Source organism: Osmerus eperlanus, chromosome 26, assembly GCF_963692335.1.
Source record: "Osmerus eperlanus chromosome 26, fOsmEpe2.1, whole genome shotgun sequence".
NCBI lineage: Eukaryota > Metazoa > Chordata > Actinopteri > Osmeriformes > Osmeridae > Osmerus > Osmerus eperlanus.
The window spans coordinates 4,954,604-4,977,099 of NC_085043.1; the positions used below are offsets into that span (position 1 = coordinate 4,954,604).

Sequence of the window (22,496 nt, forward strand, 5' to 3'; positions counted from 1 at the left end):
CACGATGATGCAGACATGGTGCGGTGGCCTTGCCGATGGAAGCGCTATGTGTCATTAGGTCTCTCTATCACAGTCTGCTGTAATGGAGCCACCACAGTCATCACTCAAAAGTGCATCAGAATTGATCTCCACTCATACAGTATATGGCACAGAGGTGGAACAGAGAGAAAGGGGGCCAAAGGCAACATAGGAAGGGAAGACCTGGATCATCTGAAGGTCGAGCAACCTTTTATTTAACAAAATTATCAACAGTTTAAAGTTTCGGATAAAGTATGAATATACTTTTCCTACAGTATTTTAATACCAGACACACACATACATATGCCTTCATCTCCGGTAAGTACTACAGGATAAGTGTGGAAGATGAAAGTGCATAAGAGCATATTAAACACACATTTCCAGTGGGATTACAAGAGACTACATGTAAGAGAAGTGAAGACGGAGAAATCGTGAGGGAAGCCACAGAAATGAGTGAAATGAAATATTGCAGGTAGAGGTCAACAGTCAAAGGTGTGAACTTGAGAAAGCACAGTACCACGAGCCCACAGAAAAGATCGAAAAGCTGTATGCAAACAGGGAACCATTGTTAAGATACCATCATAGGTTACCATTATACCCATCTGATACCTCATGCATGAAGGGGTGTGTACGTGCGTGTGTGTGTGTGTGGGGGGGGGGGTGCAACAGAGCCAGACTACATCTTCATTTTCAGGCTTGTGTCTGACACGAGGTGCTAGGTACCTCTTAGCCAAATAAAATAACTAATACAATTCCTCCTCATGTTGTACCCTCACCTGTACGTTACTTCGGCTGAGGAATAACTAGCGACAGTGATATAGTGAAGATGGAATGGTAGTTTCCATTGGGCTGGGTTATTCAAATGTTCACCCTACTAATGAACATCTCTGGCAAAGACTTATGGGAGGACATTTAAAGTGCCCATTCCATTCTATAATGTAATATGTACGCTACAATACATATTCCTCATGTATCAATAAATGTATGTTTAGAATGCCATGGCTATGGTTGTAACACTCCATAGACACAGGGAGAAATGTTTTGCGTCTAAATGACATGCACACAAAAGATTTCGATATCAATGTCTTTATTTCAAATAAAATCAAATGTGCATAGATTTCACGTACAACAATTCAATTTTTGTGATTTTTATGTGACAGTGAACTGCATTTAGCTCTGCAAGAATGAACACTATTAAAATACATATCATTTGCAGATTCTTCCAAGTCAAGGTATAATTTGTAGTTTGGAGACTTGATTTAAAATACGCAATTAGATACATTGTATATAAAAGTAAAAGCAAATACGGTTAGATACCTAACCCTAACCCTAACCTTGGTACTTCCAGTAACATATTTCTGATGTGAGTTTTTCAATTAGTGTAGTTAGATGTAAGTCATCTCTAAATGTACTAATTTAAAACAATGATTTAAGATTAAGCAATATAAAATGATCAATTGTTCAAAAGTATTTTTTTGTTGACTAAGTTTTATTGTCTCAGCTCCACTTTCCAATACAATAAGTTAGTAAATGCATTATTAAAACAAGTGTAATACAAAATTTAATTTGAACCTTAAATAAATTGTATCAATATGGTTCATGTCCAAAAATATGGTTATTGTTATTTTATCAATCAAAATACATATACACAGCAGCAATTTACTAAAAAAAATACATTCAACTACTTTCTATTGATTTCAAGTCTCCCTTTACTTGATTTACATTTATATTTCTTGAAACTTGATTTACAGTGTGTTTCGAATGATATTCAAACGGATAGTGAATAGTGCTTTTGACTGCTTTAGGCTTTTCCTCTTTCCTTTATCCTCTGGAGCAACTTCATAAGCCTAGAGTGGAATTGTACTCAAGGCGCCTTCCTTCTCTCCCTCCTCACTTGTTCTCCTTGACCAGTCGCTCCACCTCCTTCATGAGCCGTAGGCAGAGTTCATCCTGCCAGGGCAGAGCCACACACTGTACGGCCACAGGCAGGCCCTCAGCGCCGGTCACTGCCTGCAGACACACGCAAATAGAGTTCACACACAAACAAGCCTCTAGTGTGTTGAGTAGGCCACTGCCTCCCTCTACTGGTCACATTTAGATTCACACACAAACTTTCACTGGGAACTAATCTCGGAACCCAGTCGTTTAGATTGAGGCTATGGGAAAACTAAGCAAGGTAAACTTAGCAACCTTTATTCAACCAGGCATTAAGAACAAATTCTTATTTACAATATATGCAAATATAGGAGTCAGATGGCTGAGCGGTTAGGGAATCGGGCTAGTAAACTGAAGGTTGTTGGTTCGATTCCCGGCCGTGTCAAATGACGTTGTGTCCTTGGGCAAGGCACTTCACCCTACTTGCCTCGGGGAGAATGTCCCTGTACTTACTGTAAGTCGCTCTGGATAAGAGCGTCTGCTAAATGACTAAATGTAAATGTAAATATCAGCCTGGCCAGTGGCAATAGTCACCTGGGGTGAAAGGCTGCAAAATAAAACCTGTAAAACAAGGATGTTTTGAAAGATAAAACCAGACCTTTACAAATTGTTTGTCCCAAGGATCACCAAAGTGCCCCTTGTAGCATTTGAGCTCCTGTTCATCCTCAGCAGTGACTGTAGACACAGGAACAGTCCCAGCTGGGAAATTGATCAGATTGTAGATAATAGTGTACGATGTTGCACCTGAAAGGGTGACAGAGAAAGAAAATGATTGATTTGTCCAAACATACCCACATGACTATTTCAGCATCAGTTCGCTACACATTGGCACAATGACCAAAGGATTTATGCTAAGGCAAATGGTTTGAAGTACACAATTAAACAATTCCCTTTGGACTAAGTCATTTTGTAACTCCTGGATAGCGTCCTATCTCAGGTAATGAAAAGTCCCCTGTTAACACTGTGCACTACGCAGCAAAGGGAGGAATGAAATACCGTACATGTGAGCTTCCCACAGTTGAAAAAGTTGAAGGCCGGTCCTAGCATTGGGCAGAGCAACACGTCCATCTCACACTTCCTCCACTCAGCTATAATTTCCTGGGTGTAGTCCTTTGTGACAGACAATGAACTGCATTACCCAAAGCACTACATCTCAATGTCCAAATGTTACAAGTGTAGCACAGAGCCCTTTGCCAACTTGACGTGAAGTTAATGGTTAGTGGTCAAAGGCTCACAGAGATTACAACAGTATGCTACTAAGGTTTATACTGATTAATATTTACCTCTATAGCCGCCTGAGTTTTCCACATGTCCTGTACAGAGCTGTTACAAGGAGTGGCAACAGTCATTTATGATGGTTACTTCTTGTATACACACTGGCACATGACAACAAAGGCGCTGCAAGGAGAGCTACTGAGCAGATAGCAGTTTGTTGCTTATTCTTATTTCAATTAGTGAGGCTGACACCATAAAAACATTGAACTTGTGTGTTACGCTGTATGTCTATCGTAATACCTATGGTGAAAAGGCAAATAAAGAGAAACTAAACTTGTTAGTCCACATTGCATTGTGTGTGGTCGAGGTTGTCAATGTTGCAAGATGGGAGGGAGGGGGTAGGGCAGTCTAAATGAGGGTTTAGGTTAGTTCAGGTGCAGTTCAATGAGCGTATGTGAAGCCCTATTTGACATGTGCTCATGTTTGTAAAAAGGGATAAACAAAATACATTTGATTTGATTCTCACCTAACACCACAAGTGGCTCCCAAAGAGTCAGCTACTCGAGGAAACTAGGGGAGAATGCAAAGCTTTTTACTTGCGGAAATGTCCAAACTCGCAGATAAATAATCTGCATAGGCACTGGAAATGAATATCATATGTGGAAAACACTTCAAAACCAATTAATTATAATCAAATGTTGCTAAAGCCAGAGACGCCTGAATCACCATCTTTGTACCCGGTGTAAGAAGTGAGCACCTACCAGAGGTTTCAGGAGAACAGAGAGGATCTTTTTCACAGTGTGGGGTAGATTGTATGTGACAGTCTGTGGTCTCAAACAAGGGTCTACTGGACCACCCTTCCTAAAATAACACAAAACACAGGTCATTAGAAGAACACTTGACAACCATTTCCAGTTTTACGTTCTCGTATAACGTTCTACTTTTGTAGAAAAGTGTTGTTGGCAAACACTGTTGTCGTGATTCTGTTTGGTTGTTCAGTCAGAATCATTTTTAATAATCTCCCTGGGGAATTTGACCTACTCACAAGTGGCTTAGCAGGGTGTTGGCTCCGTCTCCAAGGATACCTTTGATAACAAGCTCATGCATGGCATAGCTCAACCTGGGAACACTGAAAGGCACCAACTACACACACATTGTGTGTGAGAGAGAGGAAGAGAGAGAGAGAGAGAGAGAGAGAGAGAGAGAGAGAGAGAGAGAGTGAGAGACCGCAAAGAAGACAAATATTAACATTAATGATCTTTGCTCTATTGAATTGATAGTTAGAAAGATATGTATTAAAGTAACCCACTTTATGGGTAAAGACCCATGAAGTGGGTGCATACAATGTGTGTGTGTGTGTGTGTGTGTGTAGTACAGCAGAGACATTAGACCAAGGGTGAGGTGGATGAGTCAAGTGCTCAGCTCATCTGGTTGTTTTTCATTATTTCAAAATATTATTAAATATTTTGAATATTATAATATTTTTTTGCAGTTGTGCAAAAACCCATTTGGCCTGTTGGCCCAAATGGCAGTTGCCTGTAAGCGCTTGTATTACAATGGAGAAAGAAGAAGCCTGGGCCTGTTAAAGTTTATAAGTAAGACTATCTTGCACAAAATGTAACCTATAGGTCCCTTGATCCAAGAAAAGCACATACCCTAACAGACAGAAGGACAATGTATCACATACTATATACAAGTTTATGGTGATTTAGGAAACACTGCCAAGTCCTATGAACATTAAACTACCTTTGATAAGTTAAGGCATGCCTAACTGAGGATTGACTTGGTGCCATAAACTGGTGTGAGATACAACAGTGATTACTGTGTGGATTAGTGATAAGATTAACAGTTGAATCTTAAAATGCCAGTCTTGAAAAAGGTCAGGAGTAACAAACATTTACTTCAAAGTCCAATTCAAACATACAACTTGTTGCTGTATGTTAACCCTGCATTAAGCAGTGGCATGGAGACTGTAGACTCGAGTGGCAGGGTTGTGGTGAGACGTACCGTGTGGCCAGCTCTCTCTAACAGGGCCTTGGTCTCCCTCAGGCCTCGTTTCATGCTAGGAGATGGCATTTGGTAGCCATCGCTTTCAAAGTAACCAATCTTCAGGGGCTTGGAAGATGTGTACACCTGAAACAAGATGTGAGTCAGGTGGCTGAGTGTTTAGAGAAGCGGGCTAGTAATCTGAAGGTTGCCAGTTCGATTCCCGGCTGTGCAAAATGACATTGTGTCCTTGGGCAAGGCACTTCACCCTACTTGCCTCAGGGGAGAATGTCCCTGTACTTACTGTAAGTCACTCTGGATAAGAGCGTCTGCTAAATGACTAAATGTAAATAAGCATTTCATTACATGCGTTATGTTATCATGCTTCTTTCTTTAAATTTTCTTTTCTTTCTGACTTTCAAAAGAAAATATGATGCTAGGTTTTTTCTATTGTCTTGTAGTATCTTCTCTCTCTGCACTTAGGGTCTCGATTATAAACTATGACTGGAGTGAAACCATATCTGACAGACATATCTAGTCAGATAGGCAGCAGTAAGGTGTTTGCTTTGAGGAGTGTAAAACTGCATCTGTTGGACAACTTAGAAGACCTGAAGTCAACCCAGGTCTTGCCAATCTAGCAATCGCCCGATCACGTAAAAGGGATGGTGTTTGCACCATATGACCAATCATAAACATGGTCATGCCCTTTTAATGGCGTTTCGCTAGAAGAGTTTGTTGGAAGCTGAAAATCATTATCATTGCAAGTCCAATTAAAATACTTGCAAGGATGCATGTTTATGTTCTAGAGGATGTGTCAGATTTCCTTACTCAAATCAGTCAGCCCTTCAATTACTAGAATTTTGGAAAGCCATTACAATCAGGGTAATACAGAGGTTTTAAAACAACAAAAAAGACACTACATTATTTCCCTGGAGAAAGGTGTATAGTTGAACTCACATTTTGATTGAATTTTGGAATGGTATTCAAATTTCACTTTTTGACTAACCTTTTTGAACGTCCCTGAAGTTGGAGTGTTCCTGAATGTGTTTTTCAGCCCATCTAACCCATATAACATTATTTGTGGTATATTGCATTGAATGACGGTAAGCAACCCATATAAAAACCATTAGGAGCACACCTTCTGGTTAAATGGGATGGGTGGCACAGTGGGGTCCAGTTTGAACAAGTGATCACACAGCAGAGCCTGCATACATAGAGCCAGGCTGTCAACATCTCGCGCCATAGGCCCGGTGGAAGACAACACTACGGACAGGTACAACACAATACACTGTTAGTTCATCACAATGCCCTGAAGCACTAAACAGCTAAATGACTGGTCAATGGGGTTTGAGTCTCATATCACCTTACCTGCCTTCTGGCCTTTGCTGCAGGAGGTAACACCTTGACCACTGCAAAGACATTAGATAATATCTAAGCCAAAGATGAACCAAGGAGCGGCCTATACTACGAATCAAGTTCAGCATACCCAGGATATCTTTTCATTAGCTGGCTAAATCAACCTGGGTTTTCCCAATCTAACTATGAGCGTCAATTGAAAGAGGTGGTGTTTGCACCATATGACCAATCTCAAACATGGACAAGTCGACCAGAGCTGCATATTTTACACAAAATGAGCAAACTATAATATTAAACAAATAAGAATAATTTATCAATATAACCCAGGCTCAAACCAACACAGTTGCTGCTGGCAAAGGCAGGAAGGAAAGCTGGCAAAGATTTCTGACTGTGTGACTGCTTAAGTTTAGCTCATCGATATCACTGTCCCATCATTAAGGCACGAGTAGGTCTGACAATAATTACAATAGTGTATTCCATTACATTTATGAGTTGCTTAGATACGTTATTATGGTGTGTAAGACAATACAATTTTAGCCTTATTCTTTCATCTGCATGGTAGTGTTAAAAAGTCTTGGGAGAAAATAAAGATACGGGTAAGTATAGTCTACTGGCAAATCTTTTAAGGACAAGTACAAGGCTTTAGTGCTTTAATCAGTTTCTGTTTTAGGATGATATCGGTATACAAAGATACTCATCAGAGAAAGCCAATGGGTTTAGTCTGTTTCTATAAACTCTTGCCTTCCTACAAGACACTCTTACTATTCGCACAAAAAAGGTTTACTGTATCTTCTAGGAATGGTGATGACCTCACAAAATCAAACCCTGCTTGGTAGTACAAACACATGTACAATCAATCACATGTCCAACACAACTCCAGTTGTGAGTCTAAAGGTCATACAAGGCAGGAGATTATGTAATCATGTCTTGTGAATGTAACCCTTTGGAACCTGACTCCGTCATAACAGACATACTCACCTCAGCCTATTTGTTGTGGGCTTGAAACCACAGATGCCACAGAAGGATGATGGGATACGGATGCTGCCCCCAATGTCAGTGCCCAAGCCCAGTAGAGAGCCTCCACCTCCAATCAGAGCCCCCTCACCCCCGGAGGAACCACCCGAAGTCTTCAGAGAATTGTGCGGGTTCACAGTCTGCCCAAAAATGGGATTGCTGCAGTCATAACTGGATACGAAGGAGAGGAGAAAGGACTGGGGTCATATAAGTTCTAAGTAAGGCCGAGATGTTCTTATGATGGTTAAAATACAAGATGCCGTGTTCTACAAGTACATGGTAATCATTTATAATTAGTCTGTTATTCCTTTGCTGAGCGTTTAAGATTATTTGGCAGGAAAAAAGATTTGAGTATTACTTTAGAAGGCCTTGGGGAATATTGGTTTTGGCAAAGGGAATGGCTCCCTGTGTCTTCAGAACCTTCACTAACACACCGTCCTCTGGAACAGGTTGGTCCAATTTACAGAGCACACCACATGAGGAGTCATGACCCTGTATACACAGAAAAATATAAACTTATTAGGTTGACCTTCTTCCCTAGGTTATGAGGATATCTTCTTGAAACCACCACAGCTTCCATAGGGAAGGAAACACCATGTCAACTTGGTCTAAATGTAGGTACCTTGAATCCCAAATTGTCTTTGATGCTGATGGGGACACCATAAAGAAGACCTTCCTTGCAGCACCCAATATTTTTGAGCTGGTCAAAACTTTCCAGTAGAATCTCAGTGCAACAGTTGAGCCTCTTATTCACCTCCAAGGTCTGTTTGGAAAGTGTAAAGTGAATTATCAGCTGGCTCTCCTCACCCACTCTCCTCACCCAATGTGGTAGGAGGGGGATGGGGGTAACTTTTGAATTGTGTCAGCACATGTTAGTCAGTTTAGGCTAATTAAAAGAGTACAGTTTGCACAGGCCACATTTATCTATAAGTCAGTAAGTCACCCTGAACTGTGTTTCTACTCTGGTAACACTATGTTACGCACAATTCTGATAAGTAATTAATTTTAGAAAAGAAGTTTGATCATTTCAAAAACATGTTGGTTAGTCAATTATTGAGTTCTCATTAAATCGCTCTGGATAAGAGCGTCTGCTAAATGACTAAATGTAAATTGCTGATATGGGTATAGCCTACCTTTTCCATGTAGGAGTGGAACACAGTTTCAGGACTGAGAGAGCCATCTTTTAGTTTCTTGATTAACTCAGCCAGGGGTAAGGAAAGGATATGAGAAGTATCTGTGACAGAGTGCTGCAAAAATAAATAGGATATAGGATTTTCTATGACATTGACTGTAAATTAAGTGTTCACACACCCTTTCAAACATTTTACAATTTTCTACTTTATTTAACACACATATTGTACATACAATACCCCATACTGTAGGGCTGTCCCCGACTAAGATTTTGTTTGCTCGACCAAGATTCGACTGAACACTTCTGAAAATCGACAAATCTAAATTTGAAACTTAAAAAAATCTCACAATGTTTTTCATCAAAACATTTTGTGTGATGTTTTACATCACTGTTTTAAGACATAATCTGAAACAAATACATACGCAAGAAGGGTGATTGACAACTAGACAAACATAAAGGTACAAACATTTTCCCGATTTCTATGCCATTTTGCCTAAAGGATTAATAACACAAACTGCAGACAAAGTATGGTAAAGTTTGTAGTTAGGCTAACAGCTACAATTGTGCTCGTGCCAAAAAAAATAAAAAAACGCAGATTAACGAAAGGGAAAACAATAAAACCTTTTTTTAAATTATAATATATTTAGAGTTGCTTTATTAGTGTTAAATAATATAATCTACAATTTCTGTAAAACATTTCTTTAATTCAGCAATGGTGACACAAGCGGGATTCAGATCTCACACTGCCATACGGCTGCTCAACTAAAAAAAATCTAGCCGACCAAGAGCATATCGACCAAACAATCGACCAATCGACTGCCCTACCATACTGACAAAGTAAAAATTTAATTGTTGCATTTTTGTCACCCCAATAGATATAGTACAGTGCACATGATGCAGCTGGTGATGACAGACAGCTCTTCTAAGTGGCTTTGGTACCTATATTTCTCAGATCACAATTGAAATTCTCTGTAATCTCTGAAGTACTTGTTCAACCTCCACATAATCTATCCTAGTCATTTATGCACACCATAAAAGCAATTTCTCATTATTTTAAACACTTTGCCAATGTACATTCATGCAAATGATTATGTAGCCTTCATTTGTATACTGTTTCCTACGTTATAAATTGTTATGTTGATCAAAATGTATAAGGATATTTTGGTTCTCTGTTAAATCTGTTTTACCACCACAAACATCAAAGACATTTAGTTCATAACAGAAGTCATTACATGCACAATGGTTGAGCCAGTTGTCATAATTCCCATAGTTCCCTTTGGAACTTATTTTGGTTGTTCACAATATGTGCTTCATGTTTTGGCTACCCGCAATGTTTTTGGGGCTATCTTGTTGTTATTATCAGTGACCTATGCACTTTGTAAAGCTCTCTCTTGGAAGTCGCTTTGGATAAAAGCGTCTGCTAAATGAATAAATGTAAATGGAATTGTAGGCCTAATTGGCTATGTTTGCATTAGCGTTTGTATTTTTTCCTTTGTGCTATGCAATGCTGTAAAATATTATTGTATTTTCTGTATAGCATTCGCATAAATAAGACACAACAACTGACCGAGGAGAACATTGCTCCTGTCGTATGCCCGTTTGTGGATCGCTATATCCATGCCTCAAGAAAGAGGAGCCTAAAGTGGTAGGAATACTGTCCATATTAGAACCAGAATCAGCTTTATTGACCAAGTAAGTTTACACAAACAAGGAATTTACTGTGGCAGGAAGGTGCACACGATAAACATATAAGAATCTGAAAATGTACAACAAACTATATATTTCTAAACAATACTATAAAGTGTAAAATATAAAATAAGATATAAAATAAGATCAGTGAACAACATTCACTGATCTACTGAAAGTATCCATTTATATTGTTGTTTTGTTAGCTAGACAGCGTTTCATCCACAAAGAAACCCCTTTGAAATTAGCTGATTCAATGTTATGCCAGCAGTCAGCTCAGCACGGCTACATTTTTCTTAGTTATCTAGCCAGTATTTCATCAGTAAAATTGCCTTGGATTTTCTGTGTCACACTGACAAATGATATTGTTCTTGTCTTATGCCTGTTTTCGACTCTCTATATCCACATTGTTTCGTCTCGGGAAAAGAAGATCCATTACGGAACTGGCAACGAAGATTTTTTTGAGAAATGTCTAAATGCTTATCCAAACAACGTCAAATGCGGAACTGCACTCCCCTGGATTATAAAATGGACACTTGCGAAATATTAACTTTGCAGAGTGCCCGGTTCTTGAGATAATTGTGGGAAACTCGTTGCCCTAAAATCCCTTTCAAAAAAATACACAGACAGACACACAGAGATGTTTTTAGCCAAAAGGGGAGAGAAGGGTTAAGAGGGTTGTGACTGTTCCCTGCTGGGTTGGTTTTTGGGTGAGTTGAGCCAATGTCAAAACAATATGTATTATTCATTTATTGTTAAATAACTGTATTAATAAATAATAAATAGATGTAAATTGTTATCCAGTGAAATGTGTGATTTAGCAGGGGTTTTGACCAGTGGCACCCCCAGAATTTCATAGGGGTGGCCAGATGGGGCCACAAAAAATCTTGGGGTGGCACACCAACATCAAAAGCCATAACTGAATTTCAGGAATTGTATCATGCTGTTGTTGACAGGTTATTGTTAACATTCGGGGCTTAGCCCAAACCTAACATAGGACCTTGAGTAGGCTTTATTTGACCTCAGCTAGGGACATCAAAGAAAGCGAGTGTTAATTAATCTCTGTTAGTGTTACAACAGCTTCCAATGTTCCATAAACTTGTTTGACACCCTCATTTGCCAAGCGCACCAAACGTGGTTAGAGTGAGCCTTGTATACCTTTAAAATGTCACTAACTTCATGTTCATTAACATCAAATATATGAACTTGTTACAATTAACATAACATAAATGAAGCCAATCCCTTCAATTCACAGACTGCATAAGACGGATATTACAAACCAAAGGAAAACTCAAGTAGCCTAGCACTCAAAACAATTACATCTTTCACACAGTGTACTCCCCCAGTATCTTGTTATTGCTTGTATGTTATGTATGTTGTCACATTTTTACACTTTTCTCAATAAACATTTGAGTTATTTACCTGTAGAAACAGGAAAACATAAAGAGACTGAGAAGACGTGTCTGTTCTCTCACAGCTTCACCATTAGTGATGGGTTGTTCGCAAAATATATATATTTTTTGAATGAATCGTTTAAGTGAAGAAAATAAACGCAATCCTTCCCCAAAAAGATTTGTTTGTTTGAGTCTCTGCCTAAGTTATGCTTTTGGCGAATTGAAGGAACTAAAAGAAAGTAGGTAGCAGTTTAGAACTGTTTCCGCAAGTTCTTCAGGTTCATTAAGTTCCTTTCAATTATTCGTTTGCAAACAAGAGAATGACCGGATGTTATTTGCGAACAAGAATCACTGGGTACACTCAAAAGGTTTGGGGCTGCAGTCCCGGCCAAAATGGCTGGCGACACTGCTGATGGAGATACAGTGGATACATGTTTTTACAGACACACCTGGCCCAACAACCAAGGCTCTGTATCCGTGTCACATTCTCATTAGGGGCCAGAGATGGGAAGTAACCAAGTACTTTTTTCTGGTATCGGTACTTTACTTCACTATTTATTTTTCAGGCTTTTTACTTTCACCCCTTACATTTTTCACCCAAATATCTGTACTTTCTACTTCTTACATTTTCAAATCAGGCTTGTTACTTTTTTACTAGTTTTAATCTGTATTTGGTGGCATGATAAATATAATTTATTGTCATTGCATGCGTGCCTTTTTTCATTCACGCACAACAAACGTAAGCTATACGAAGCTACCATGGAGCAAGGCATAAGAAAACAAGAATGCTTAACGTTATGGATGAAACAGAGGGAGTTGGCAATGTCGACATGACTAAGAATAGAGACACTGCTGATAACACATGGCCATATGTGAGGGGGATGTTGGAAACTGTTGGCGTCAAAAAGGATTCCTGGCGAATGCGCTGCGTAGTGTCTTCTTGTATTAATGTATTATGTGAGGTTAGGGTTGCCAACTGTCCTGTATTAGCCGGATGTCCCTTATATTGGCCCTAATTAATTTGTCCCCATACGTGACTTCCCTTGTCCCGTTTATTGACTGCTATGATATAACCACTGACTGACAGGCCACAACAGCAGCAGCAGCGGTGCTGATCAAGACACTTGAAAATGACCAGACACCTGTCATCATCCAATCACAGCCTCCCCTCACGTGCATCAGTAGGCTATAGGAGGCTGGGCAGAAAACAGAGCAAGTATTCACTATTTGGGACATGCAGAGTGTGGCAACACGTGTGTTGTTGTTTGCAGAAATAGGACATTGGGGGAATAAGATTACCTCACTTCCATGTGGCCTGTGGCAGGGAGAACACAGGCTGTTGCACAGACATCTGATAAAGGCAAGAAACTTCTAAAGAAGTTTCCCCAGTTGGCCTAGCAGCAGCCTTCATGTTCTCACAGAAACAAAATTGGTCAGGTGTTCGGTTTATGTGTTCGGACATGGCTGCTGGTAGGTAGAGAGAGCACGTTTTAGCTTCCTACTCCTCGGCTTCCCTCTCCCCTGGTAGTATTTCCGACCTCTCTTATCGTGGTCCTGGTCAAGTGGCCACACCTGGGGAGCTCGTTGTCGGCTAACAGGGGAACGAGGCAGCAGACTGGGTGCTGAAACCCTGGCCGGCCACATCCCCTATGGTACCTTTTGAGAGCTAACGTTTCAATATATGTATTGACAGTTGTTTGACACGGACGATAATCAGCGAATCACAAGAGAGGAGTTCTCCTCTCTGCTGGACTCAGCTTTTGGTGTCTGTGACCTCAACGTCTCCAAGCTCTTTAAGGAGATCGACGCAGACTGCTATGGCTACATCACCTATGGTTAGTATAGGCAGGGTTTACTGCTTTTTGGAATGCAATGAGTTACTGGGTCATTTGAGTATCCCTACGCAGATCTATATGCACCTCATTTGGAACAAAAACAAATTGTCAGTGTATCATTTAATCCCTGGGAACAACCAGGAAGACAGCACGTCTGACAAGGACGATTGACATTGAGACTTGAATGCATCTTGCTGCGATGACCCAATGCACTGTACATGGAAGTAGGGCTGCACGATTATGGCCAAAATGATCATCAGGATTATTTTGATCAATATTGAGATCACAATTAATTATCACAATATTTTGTTGATTTTAACCAAAACAAATGTTATTGTCACATAGGCTAATTATAACTGCTTTCACATTCATATTGTGCTACATTCCTGCTCATTTACAAATATGTGCATAAAAATAAAATAGGTCCTCTTATTCAACAAAATTCAGTGCATCTCCTTAAAGAATAAATAAAAAGAAATAAAGAAAACAATAAAGAAAATATAGCAAAACTTCAACAGGACACTATTTTCCTTTTTACATAAATGGAAAATAGCGTAAATATATTTTAGGAAGCAAAAAAAAACAACAACAAAAAATACTTTGATACTATGAACGGAATGACGCATTTTAAATATCGCTCGATCACGCGAATTTGATCGTGGGAAGCCAAAAATCGTGATCGTGATTACAATTCGATTAAAGGCCATATGGCAGGTTTATTTTTCCAACAAATTTGCGCTATTTGCTTGTTGGTAATAAACATTTAATTATGCAGCCCTACATGGAAGCACAATAGGATGCACAGACTCATTACTTAGAGAAGTGAAACCTGTATCAACACTACATAGGGAATACCTCTTATGAAATAGAATGTAGTTGGCTTGCCTTCTGAAATTCAGTGAAAAACACTTTGGGATATAGGCTACTATTATCATCTTTTAGTGACTTATAAAGATTCATACCAGCCATTGGCCACGTTACTGCACTGAAAGAGTTAAATCATGGACATAAAAGTGCACTTTTTTATGTTAGACATTATTTTAAAAGGAAAGAGAGATTTGCAAGCACTCGCTTCTGTGGAATGATTTTAGGAAGTTAAGTGTGGTGAACTGAGCAGGGGAAAAAATTCTCACCCCCTGCATGTTGAGTTAAGGCATCCAATCATTGTAACTATTGTGTTTTTTTTTTATTGCCAAACCTTGTGAGGTCTTTATAACTGTTTGGCAGTCTGTGTAATCAAATATTTAACAGAGATCATCCTTCTTGGAAACTGTAAAAGAAGCAACACTAAATCTACAGTAGCTACTGTACATCTGAAAAAGAGCATGCATGCTGCGCTAGGCCTATAGCCTACTACTAGCAGTAGGCTATAGTAAATCAGTAGTAGGTGCGACAATTCTCCAAATCAGGGGCGAATTTAGGTTCCCACTTTTGGGGGGGCTAAGCCCACGATAAAACATATTATGTTTCCTGTGACCCAGCAAAACTAGGGGGGTCTGGGGGCATGTTCCCCCAGAATACATTTTTGAAAATATACTTTTAAATAGTGTCCTCTAGTGGGTTTTAGGAAGAGAAATTAACACATTTAGATTTAAAATGTAAATCTTTTTTTTTATTATTAAAACAATTTGGGGGGGCTAATGAAACTTTTGGGGGGGCTCCAGCCCCCAAATAGGGGTAGATACGCCCATGCTCCAAATAGCTATCATTATGACAAATGGCTTAAAACAATACACAAAACCATATCGCACTGCTGCGGCAAGCGACCTTTTGTTCCGTATTTCATACTAGTGACAAAGTTGGCAACCTTATATAAAGTCAATTTACCAGCGTGACATTAAAACAGGCAGTAATGGCTACTTTTTACTTATGTCAGAGCCCATAGGCTACTTCTTTACTTTGACTTGAGTGAAAAGGTGTAGGCTAGTCAGTACTTCAATTTTTGCTAGAGTATTTTAAACATATCGGTATTTTTACTTAAGTGAAAAGGATGTGTGTACTTTCCCATCTCTGTTACGGGCTGAAGGTCAGCTCCGGTAGTAACTGGGATCAGCGTGGTTGTGAATGACATTCAATTGACCACCACATTAAATCTACGATGAACAAATGCAGCACAGTCGCTATTTTGTTCTACGTCAAACGTCATCATGCAAACATAATGATACAGCAGCACAAAACATGTTATGGCAATACTTGCTGCGTCAAGGTTGTGATCGTCATTTGAATATGCTTTAAATTTCAGCTAAGCTTTTCACAAACCATAATTGACCACATAAAACAGCAGTATATATGGTATCGAATTGGTTTCAACATATGGCAGAACACAGTATGGGACTACTCTATGGCTGCTAGCTAGCTGCTATATAATTTGCATTACCGAATCTTTGAACTGACGGACTGCATACGCTGCCCGTTGTATCGTCGCATCTCTTCTGGTTCTTGCTTTCTGAATTTTCTTCTTTATTTGCTGATGCCGGTACCATTTAAACAAAATGACCATGGCACTTGCTCCACATGTTGTAGCAGTCAGAATCGCTGTCCAGCTCGTCTCCACACTTTCCATATTGCCATAGAGCTAGAGATAGCTCTAGCGTAGCCTATACTTTTCTAACGACGTGGCGAGTCCTCAGCTGCAGACAGTAGGCCTAGTGTAGCAGACCACTAGTTTTATGTTAACGCTAGGGGTGTACACAGTATAGTTACATAGTAACTATATAGTCTAGCCATAACTTGATTCGACAAGAGTGAATGCTCCAAACTCAACTAGACGTATACAAGGAAAGAAACACGAGCCGCTAAAGTAGGCCGTATTCTAGGGTTTGACTGCAGCTTTTTTTTTACATTTTCACTGAACTGCACCATAAATGTGTAGCCTATGGTGTGACAAAAAATGAAATAAGAAAAAGTAGTAAATAATATACAAATAGCATGAGAGATTTATCTTCAGTGTTACACACTTGTTGTCATATAGGCCTACTGGTATTTATTTAATGCAAAATTATGAATAGCCTAACATAATCCCACCATAGCTTTTTTACGATAAATTCAAGTCAAACTTTGCTGTCATCCTTACAAAACCGTTTAAACTTATACCAAGTTAAGATGAGTAATGATTTTATCTCATATAATGCAACACTCAAGTTTTCTTTTATATTCTAAGATAAAACGCCTTTTTTGTGTGTCACACAATAAGACATACATTCTTATTGCATTAAAGAGTTAGAGTTAATACGTAAAGAATATTTAATTTTAATCAACAATACAGTCATGTATACCATGTTTTTACAAAACATTTCACAGTGGAAAACACTTTTCACCAACAAAATGAACTTTGATCATCAAAAATGTTTCCTTAATGTTACTAATGTGTCTATTTGGGATTTAAAATAATATTAAGTATTTAATCAAACCTTATTTATTTAAAATGCTTCTTAGAGACATTGTCCTCTTGTGTGACGTCTTGTCCTGCGGTGTGACTGTCTCGCCAGGGGGACGTTTCAGTCTTTTGTGTCAGTTAATGATCATGCTATTCCTAACTAACCTGTCATGAGCAGCTAGCAAGAGACATTTGCACACATTTCCATAATTGTGTTTTAATACAGGTTTTTACAAAAAAATATATACTTTAGGGGGTCACACCCAAGGACAACAAAACTTAACACTTTCAATGGTCTCAAAAAAGTTTCACATTTGATCAATTCTGAGATCAAAACTTTTAACATGAAGATGTCAGGGGCTTCACAAGGTTTTTCAGTAAGATGACCTTGAATAGGATCCTTCAACTAAATAAAGTGGTCGGAGGAATTGCCCATTTTAAAACTAGGATATGGCATCACACCGTAGGTCATGCTTTTCAGTGGCAAATTGTATCAAGTTCCAAAACTTACACTTAGTCATTTAGCAGACGCTCTTAACCAGAGCGACTTACAGTAAGTACAGGGACATTTCCTCGAGGCACGTAGGGTGAAGTGCCTTGCCCAAGGACACAACTTCATTTTGCATGGCCGGGAATAGAACTGGCAACCTTCAGATTACTAGCCAGATTCCCTAACCACTCAGCCACCTGACTCCCTACCTGAATATGTGGATGAAGAAAATTATTGCCATTTACTAAAATAGACACTTGTGAAATTATGCCTGGAGTATTTATTGACATTTGTATACTTTTCTTTTAAAATTATTTAAAATATATATTGCATCATGCTTGAGACAGTCATGGCATGACTCCAATGTCATTGGAGATTTGGCAACAACAACAAAATCTAAAACTAATAGCAATGCAGTTTTTACTGATTATACTCATTTGTATCTGGTGTGAAAGTGAAAATGCCATGTCACTTCAACAATTCCTATCAAGAAGGAGGCCTTATTTAACACACAAGAAAAATATAACTAGCCATATTTGACAATCCTAACTGTTGACGTTGACATTTGATAAAATAAAGTTGACCAATCAAATTAAAATTTGACATTGAATATACAATTTATTCACATGAACAGATACAGTGTACTTAAGATACAGCACAGATCCTTACAGGGACCTGTTAAAACCATGTTCTTGACACAGAAGTAATATAACTATACATCTGAAGGGGATCCTCCAACAGGCTGGGACCTGAAGGACGGTTCCGGACATCACTTCACAGAATGGAAAACTTTGTGTGCCACCTAGAGGACAAAATTGAAGATGAGATATAATTAAAACAGGTATAATTGTACATTAAGAGGCACATTTCTCCATAACAAAGACAAAAGTAGCCTGAATGTCTATCCTTGAATTGCTCCCCTGAGCTCACTAACATTCTCTGGATGATTTATGGACTAAACATCAGCACACCTACATACAATTCAGGGTGGTTTACAAAGGAACAGCATCCATCACTCAACATTGATTGAACATCCATTAACACCATCCCTCAGCTGAAATGTACAGCAAAGGCCTGTGTCTCATCTCAGATCAACTACTATGTGTTCTGGGAATCTGATGTTGATGCTTTGACAGGTGTTTATGATGTCACCAACTTGTCTTCTGGATAGCTAGTAAGAAGCCACCATATTGTTTTGACCTGTCTAATCTACTTGAATCTCCACAAATGCTTTCAGATTACAGCCCAGAGAAGGCAGGGCTCTAGAGTGGCAGGGCTCACAATGCGACCAAAATGTGTACGGGTGCGACTAAATTTTTTCCTAGGTCGCACCGGTGCATCTAACCTCCTCGCATCCGCTGTCTCTCCACAAACGAAGCGTTTGTTATCCTAAAACGGAACTGACACTCATGGTTGGATCATATCGTGGTCTAAACCAATCAGAGACAGAGATGGGGCGGGTCTTTGCCTCTGATTGGCTGTGGTCCAGATATTCCTGTAGCTCCGTGCTGTGTGATTGAAATTACGACCTAAGCACCAGAGTCAGTTTAGCAGACCTGGGCATTGCATAACCGGCCACAGGCTGTCTCAATCCGGCCAGCGTGAGGTAAATCAAAAATTTAAATATATTAAATAATAAATGTGTTGAGCGGTAGTAAATATGTAGTCCTGAAAGACTACAGTGATCAAGCGATTTACATATGTGCGCTTGCCCAACCTCACCGACAGGAGAGTTAGCTGTTGGTTAGCCCTCGAAAATGAAAAACTTTGCCACTGATTAACTTTTAACAAGACATGGACTTCTAAGTATCTGTTTACTGAGGTTAAAGTGAAAGCTGTGAAGAAAAAAAACTAACGCGGACATAATAAGAACTTGACTGATTCAGTGGGCGCGGGCTGATGGTTTGCTAGTTGAACTGCAGACCCTGATCATTACCGGTCAGCTGTCCTTCGCATATCCACCTCAGACATTCAGACAGATTTCGATGCACTTGTTCAAGCCCACTGGATTTCTCTCACAGAACAAAATGAACTGAAAAAACGTATTGCTTTTTGTATAAAGTTGATCAATTCCACATCTTTAACATACTGCAAAACAACTTTTCAGTGTTTGTGAAGATTAACTGGTAACAAATCAAATGAAACACTGTTGTTGTTGTTTATACTGTTTATTACTTCTATAATCTTTCCTATTTGACCTACACCAACATCTAAAATATGTATATAAATATTTACAGAATATCCTTATTCTTCTGATAACCAGTAGCAGCTAATCAAAATATATACTTTACTGCTTTTTACAATGGGAGAAAATGAATAGTGAGCAAATTGATGAGGCCCTCCAACACATTTCAGGTTTCTCATGTGGCCCCTTGTAAAAATGAATTGCGGACCCCTGAGTTACGAAGCTGGGCCATGGAGCTAACCCATGGAGCTAGGATTTTGATGCTAGGGAGAGTGTGGCAAGATGATTTAGCCAAGGCCATAGGGCAAGAAGGCCAAATACAGGTGTTGGCCATCTGAAGGGTATGCGACAGCAAGGTGGGACCCGCTATAAGACTTTGAGCCATGAAATGTTAGGTCTCAGTTCAGGGAAGCACTTTTAAACAGTAGCACTTTCTATTTTGAAATGTTTTATTTTGCTTAAAATGTTTTAGTTTGGTAGCTCAGTGAAGCACTTAAAATATTTTTTTTTATATATACAGTATGATTGTGCTTCAAATAAAAAATATATTTACCTACACCTTATTCTTGTTTAAGATCATTTACATAATATATATGAATGTATATGGAGCGTGATAAAAAGGTGACCTTGAAATTGTGGCGACGCAAGGAAAAATTTGGGTGCACCTAAATTTTGTGCTGGTGCACCTAAATAAAAAAGTTAGGCGCACCAGTGCAACCAAGGCAACAAGTTAGTCTGGAGCCCTGGAAGGGGTTTATTTGGGTCAGGACTTTAATTTCACACTATCTCCTGTGGAAATCCAACTACAGCCTCATTCCATAATTATTACAAATATCAAAGCAATTGAAAGCAGATAATGTACTGGATTTGTTAGTCAATGCAAGAGTCAGTTTAAAGCTTCTAATATATCACTAGATATATTTTAGTAGGCTAAACTTATTATTATTATTATTTTATCTATTCAGCATTCCACTGACCACTACCACTCCACTCTTCAGCCCTACCAATCATATTGTACAGTAAGTGTACTATTGCAATGTTTTAATGGTACATTTATCTACCAAAAATGACATGACACAAATGCATATCCATAACCACAATTACATGAATAAAGACTGCTGGTTGAAATGCTGACATGTCATGCAATATGTTCAGGGAAACAATGGCATCAATGGATTAATGTGGGGAGGTTTCACATCGATTGGACACACAGTGCTGTGCCAGTTTGACAGCTCAACAAGCAGACTTGTTTTCCTTTATAGGAGTCTTTCCCTGCCACCTCCAGTCCGATTGCCATCTCTCAGAGTATATGTCAGAAGTAAAAAAGTAATAATTACGCACACAGTGGTCGCGGGCATGAAGGAAGTCAAAGAGCTCCTCGGTGCAGTCCTCATCGGTCTCAGACCTTGAGCCAACCCTATTCTCACATGCTTCCAGTCTCTCCCGATTGTGGACGCAGTGCTCCGACTGTTCACACTTCTGCCTTACAGTTTCCAGTGGATCCTTGAATGAAAGTCAAAAGTGACAGAGCTAGTGACAAGCCTACTAACAATAAACAAACAAGCTACTGGTACAACGTAGTATTTACAGTCCCAAAATTGGTCAGCTTGAAGCCTTCTCAGAATCAGAATAAGCTTTATTTGACAAGTTAGTTAGCACAAACAAGGAATTTACTATGGCAGGAAGGTGCATATGGTAAATGTAAATGTACAACATTATCTAAAACATTCTTACCACCATGTCCTCTTCGTCCTCTTCCTCCTCCTCCTCTTCTTCCTATAAAACAGCACAGACATACCATATGTCTTATTCTTTTTAACAACAGTACTGTAATTAGCTCTAGCTATCCAGCTACTTAGCCTACTAGTTTCAGTACTTGTCAGTGTTATCACTTATCAGTGCATCTGTACATCAAACCGAAGGTTGCAAATTCAGTACTGTACAATACTACCTATTACAATACTTTTAATACTGCATAACCTTTTCATGACATCCCAAGTTCTTCACATCCATGTCGTAAGCAAGCTAGCAAATGTTTGCTGTAGAAGACATTTAGCTACATCGCGTCCATGTCATTTGTCAACCAAATGCTCTCTAGCAATCTATGCTAACAACAGCAGCAGTAGAGCACACTCGCTAGCGCGCATTAGCTTCTCTATGCTGAGCATGAATGAAAATGAATATTTTACCTCATCGGGTTCCCCGTTTAAGATCATTTTCTCCTCGAAAACCATGATCCTGATAATCGTGTCCTAGTGTGACCCGCTGTCAAATCTGAAGAATTCGAAGTTGGAGGACGCACCAGGTCACGCACCGGAATGTGATCCTACTTCTGTCCTCTGCTCTAATGTTTACTAGATAACTGCAAACGCTACTGCCACCCCAAGGACCGGAGATGTAAAGTAATTGAAACTGAGCCTCAAGGGTAGACTCAGAGAATGTCTAATATGGGTTATCTGTCAGACCCCTTGGGTTGGGTTCTGGTGATGGACAAAAATAATTACTCTGCATTATTATCAGACTTAGGAGGCTAGATTATTTTTTTATCTATCCTGTGTTATCCTTTCAATAAAACCATAAATGTATTGATTTCCTAGTGTGAGAGACTGATTAAAATAAATTATTATAATTAAAATATTAATTTAATGTATTCATTTGTTTATGTAGGCATATTCATCTACCAGGACACACAATACTTTTTGAAAAACTTTACTGACTAAAATACAATTTCAAAAACATTATACAGTAAGGACATACTTAGGTTGCAACCAACAGGACTATATAATTTATATTAAAGTAAAAACCGAGAAGAACACATGCTTTTGCCATTTTTGTGAAGGCCTACCTACGATGAAATAACTGACGGAACTGCAG

The 22,496-nt window shown here is 39.1% G+C and overlaps 2 protein-coding genes across 2 annotated transcripts; both read right to left on the bottom strand.

Moving 5' to 3' along the window:
* Nucleotides 1-1,088: 1,088 nt before the first annotated feature.
* On the bottom strand, nucleotides 1,089-16,253 carry faah (fatty acid amide hydrolase). The gene is made up of 15 exons (XM_062452609.1): nucleotides 15,949-16,253; nucleotides 8,658-8,771; nucleotides 8,147-8,287; nucleotides 7,883-8,016; nucleotides 7,489-7,695; nucleotides 6,523-6,563; nucleotides 6,293-6,417; nucleotides 5,176-5,301; nucleotides 4,214-4,311; nucleotides 3,930-4,029; nucleotides 3,695-3,738; nucleotides 3,237-3,276; nucleotides 2,955-3,063; nucleotides 2,552-2,697; nucleotides 1,089-2,028 (listed from the first exon to the last, which is right to left on the bottom strand). The coding sequence occupies exons 1-15, from the start codon at nucleotides 16,132-16,134 to the stop codon at nucleotides 1,909-1,911; spliced, it is 1,731 nt and encodes a 576-aa protein (XP_062308593.1). The 5' UTR covers nucleotides 16,135-16,253; the 3' UTR covers nucleotides 1,089-1,908.
* Nucleotides 16,254-18,035: 1,782 nt separating this feature from the next.
* On the bottom strand, nucleotides 18,036-21,971 carry LOC134013142 (cytochrome b-c1 complex subunit 6, mitochondrial). The gene is made up of 4 exons (XM_062452934.1): nucleotides 21,812-21,971; nucleotides 21,357-21,398; nucleotides 20,964-21,125; nucleotides 18,036-18,239 (listed from the first exon to the last, which is right to left on the bottom strand). Exons 1-4 carry the CDS (start codon nucleotides 21,854-21,856, stop codon nucleotides 18,207-18,209), a joined length of 282 nt encoding a protein of 93 aa, XP_062308918.1. The 5' UTR covers nucleotides 21,857-21,971; the 3' UTR covers nucleotides 18,036-18,206.
* Nucleotides 21,972-22,496: the final 525 nt, after the last annotated feature.